Source organism: Lupinus angustifolius, unplaced genomic scaffold (assembly GCF_001865875.1).
Source record: "Lupinus angustifolius cultivar Tanjil unplaced genomic scaffold, LupAngTanjil_v1.0 Scaffold_942, whole genome shotgun sequence".
Lineage (NCBI taxonomy): Eukaryota > Viridiplantae > Streptophyta > Magnoliopsida > Fabales > Fabaceae > Lupinus > Lupinus angustifolius.
In genome coordinates, this window is record NW_017728265.1 from 1 (window position 1) to 3,413 (window position 3,413).

The following is a 3,413-nucleotide window of genomic DNA, read 5'->3' on the forward strand; positions in this document are numbered from 1 at the left end:
TCTAAGTCATATATTACTTGTTAGTGTTGTTAATGCCTTGCTCCTTAGTCCTTACACTATTATGTGAACAGTGTAGCTCAGTTCATTTATGCTTCAAATTAAAATATAGTAAATTTTGGTTTTTGAGGTTGTAACGTGGGAAATTTCTCACTGCAGCTGACGTGAAGGATTGCATACTAAAGGTCCACACACTTAAATATGCTGAGGAAGCTTGCTATAATGGTACAGTGGTTATAAAAGCATTCAGCTCAGGTGTAGAAATAGGTAGTTGTAATTGGGTTCTAAATGGTCCAAAGGGAGATATTGCATATCTTTCGAGCTCCAGCTTCATTTCTGCTCATGCAATGAGTTTTGATTACCGCGGTCTACATGGGACTAATGCGTTAATTTATTCAGATTTCTCATCCTTGTGTGATACACAAGATGTTGAGGAAGGGGATAATTACTCTGTTCCAACTGCTGATAAGCTATTACCTATGAGGTATGGTATTTTGAAATTCTATTCCCTTCAAGCTTGAGTTATATATAGACACAATTGTTTGCTTATTTCTGCTAATAGTTCAATTTGCCATAAGGTGTGGTAATGAAAATATTCTTCTGGTAAGATTGACTTCCATGTTGATTATTAATGCAGTTTTCAAAATTTTGATGAATTCAACCTCAACTCTGATGAAAATTTAGAAGAAAAGGAGAAACTGATTTTCATATCCTCATGTGCTATAGAGTGTGTCAAAGGTGGTGGTTCGGTTCTTATTCCTGTTAATCGACTAGGAACTATTTTGCAGCTTTTGGAGGAAATTGCAACATCACTAGATGCTTCAGCTTTGAAGGTATCCTCTCTTTTTGTAGTATGTTCTCTATTGAATGCTTATCAAAGTCAAAGAACAATGGAATATATTTTGCTGGGGTCATCATCATTTAGCCTTGTTTAGAATTGCTGTATTCTGTTCTCCAAAACTACATGCCTTTATCCATATCTTTTTATTAGCCACAATGTTGTAAGGTACTGAATGCTAGGCAATAAAAAGCCAATAAGAATATGATGAAGTCAATGTTATCGGGGTAAGGATTTGTGGGTAGCTGATTTGAGATACAAGACAAAATAAAGATTAGGTATGAGTGCATCAGAGGGACACTAGCACCTACAAAGGAAAAAATGTAGAATCTCACCTTAGGTGGTTTGGTAATGTCAGGAGATGACCATTATAGTCTCAATAAATAAAGTCTATTAGGTGGAGGATACACCAACCGTTGGAGGCAGAGGAATGCCGAGAAAAGTTATGTGTAACCATTAAGAATGATTTAGTTTAAAATGGAAAGTTTGAAGACATGGTTTACAATAGAAGCAATGATGTCATTTGATCTATGTAGCTGATCTCACCTAGTGAGGAAAGGCTTTGTTTTTTTTGTTCTAGAAAATCTACAGTGGTAAAATGCCTGTCTTTAGCAATTTATGTGGTACTAGTCTCAGATTCTTTTTGTGTTTCTTATTTTCTTGTATTTTTGTTTGCTAAGAGTCTTAGACCCATAATATTGCTTGCCGGTGTTCGTTGTTTAATTATTTTTTTTCATTTTTTTTATGGTTGATGTGGGAAAGACAGGGAAAGTCAAAGTTCCATCAAAAGTTTGTAAATTGGGGTGGGAATCAATGGAGTTTTCTAATCAAATAAACATAACTGGCAAATGGAAGTTTTGGAGCAAAACCTTTGATGACTTCTCACTTTCTTCTTCTGTTAATTATTCTTGTATTTGTAGATTCCAGTTTATATATTTTCTTCAGTGGCTGAAGAATTACTAGCATTTCTTAACATCATACCGGAGTGGCTTTGCAAACAACGGCAAGAAAGAGTACGAACTTTTATATTCATGAATTTGTTCCATGGCACTTGCATATTTCTATTTACAAAATTTGACATTTTTTACCTACTTTGATCGGTATTGCAGCTATTTGCTGGGGAATTATTGTTTGCATATGTTAAGCTCCTAAAGGAGAAAAGGATTCATGTAGTCCCTGCTATTCATGCACACAAACTCTTGTAAGATTTTCTCCTTATCTTTCCCTTCTCTTCTCTCTTATAATGAAATGTTGGTTAGTGGAAATGATTTATAAAATTTAGTGCCATTTTCACTTTCTAGATGCAAAATCATATCCTTTAGAAATGTTAATTATTGGGGCAAATTGTATTTCCTAACTCAATTAGAATTTCTGATCATAGCCTCAGCTAAGACAATTGAGAAGCATTCAATTTTATTAAATTGCATCAGTAAAAGATTGTTTACCTGAACTTTCTTTTTGAATTGCTCATAGAATGAATTGGCAGGAACCATGCATTGTATTTTGTGGTCACTGGAGTCTGCGTATTGGTCCTGCTGTTCATCTGCTTCGATGTTGGTGTGGGGATCCAAAATCTTTACTTATCCTTGAGGTGTGATGTATTCCCTCTATAACACAAGTACCTCTGATGGTTCATTGCTGTCATTTTATTTGTTGAATACCTTTTTTGTAGAGAAACGTATACTGATATACGTGGTCTTCTAAGTTTTGTCCTTTTAATGATGTTGGAATGGCTTTGACCAATGTTGCATTGAATTCACTATTTGCAGGATGTGCTGAATCCTGAGCTGGCACTCTTACCTTTCCAGCCAATTGCAATGAAGGTTCTTCAGTGTGTGTTTTCCTCTGGGATCGGGTAAGTTTACCTTTCCTTTAGTTGCTTCTTCCAATATGCACATTCATGAATACGTCTCATTGTTCTCACCAATCATTTTCTGAATCTGTAAAAACATCTAGCCCTATAACTGATAGAGCCATAGAACATGAGAGAAAAACCTATTAATAATGTAAAATACAATCCTGATAACTGTTGGCCTATAAACATTGTAGATTAATAGTTTATGGATATGCTCCCTGTTACCAAATGTTATCTTTTTTCAGTCAGGAAATAGGACTACATCGTTGTGTCCTTTTTCTTTCCCCATTTCAAGTTACCTTTTCGTGATACTTTTTAGTCTATTTTTAAAATTATGCTTTCTTTGAAATTCAGTTAATAGAAAGTATAGTTTTTGGTAACAACAAATTGATTTATGTATTGAGCATTATCTCTCTATTTTGATTTCAACATTTAGGTTGCGGAAAGTTCAACCTTTGTTGCAGACATTACAGCCAAAGACGGTTCTGGTAATTGTACAAAGTTTGCTTTATCCTTTATACACATTGTTTTATATGTATACATGTGTTATGAACTGATTATCTGTTTTTGTTTTTACTGTTTTTCATTCTCTAGTTCCCTGAGGATTTGAGGTTGCAGATCAATTTTCCAAGTGAGAAGCCTTTTTTAGTTTTGCATTACACTGAAGCTGAAACTTTTGAAGTATCATGCCAAAAGAACAGTTCAGAGTTAAAAATTGCAAAG

The 3,413-nt window shown here is 34.5% G+C and overlaps 1 protein-coding gene across 1 annotated transcript; it reads left to right on the forward strand.

The window, feature by feature from the left end:
* Window positions 1–134: 134 nt before the first annotated feature.
* LOC109341930 (integrator complex subunit 9 homolog) lies at window positions 135–3,407 on the forward strand (the record flags this gene model as incomplete). Its single annotated transcript, XM_019579904.1, has 8 exons — window positions 135–481; window positions 635–830; window positions 1,756–1,848; window positions 1,945–2,036; window positions 2,309–2,426; window positions 2,605–2,690; window positions 3,127–3,178; window positions 3,285–3,407. Coding segments are annotated over 8 exons (1,107 nt in total), but the record flags the coding sequence as incomplete, so codon positions are not given.
* Window positions 3,408–3,413: the final 6 nt, after the last annotated feature.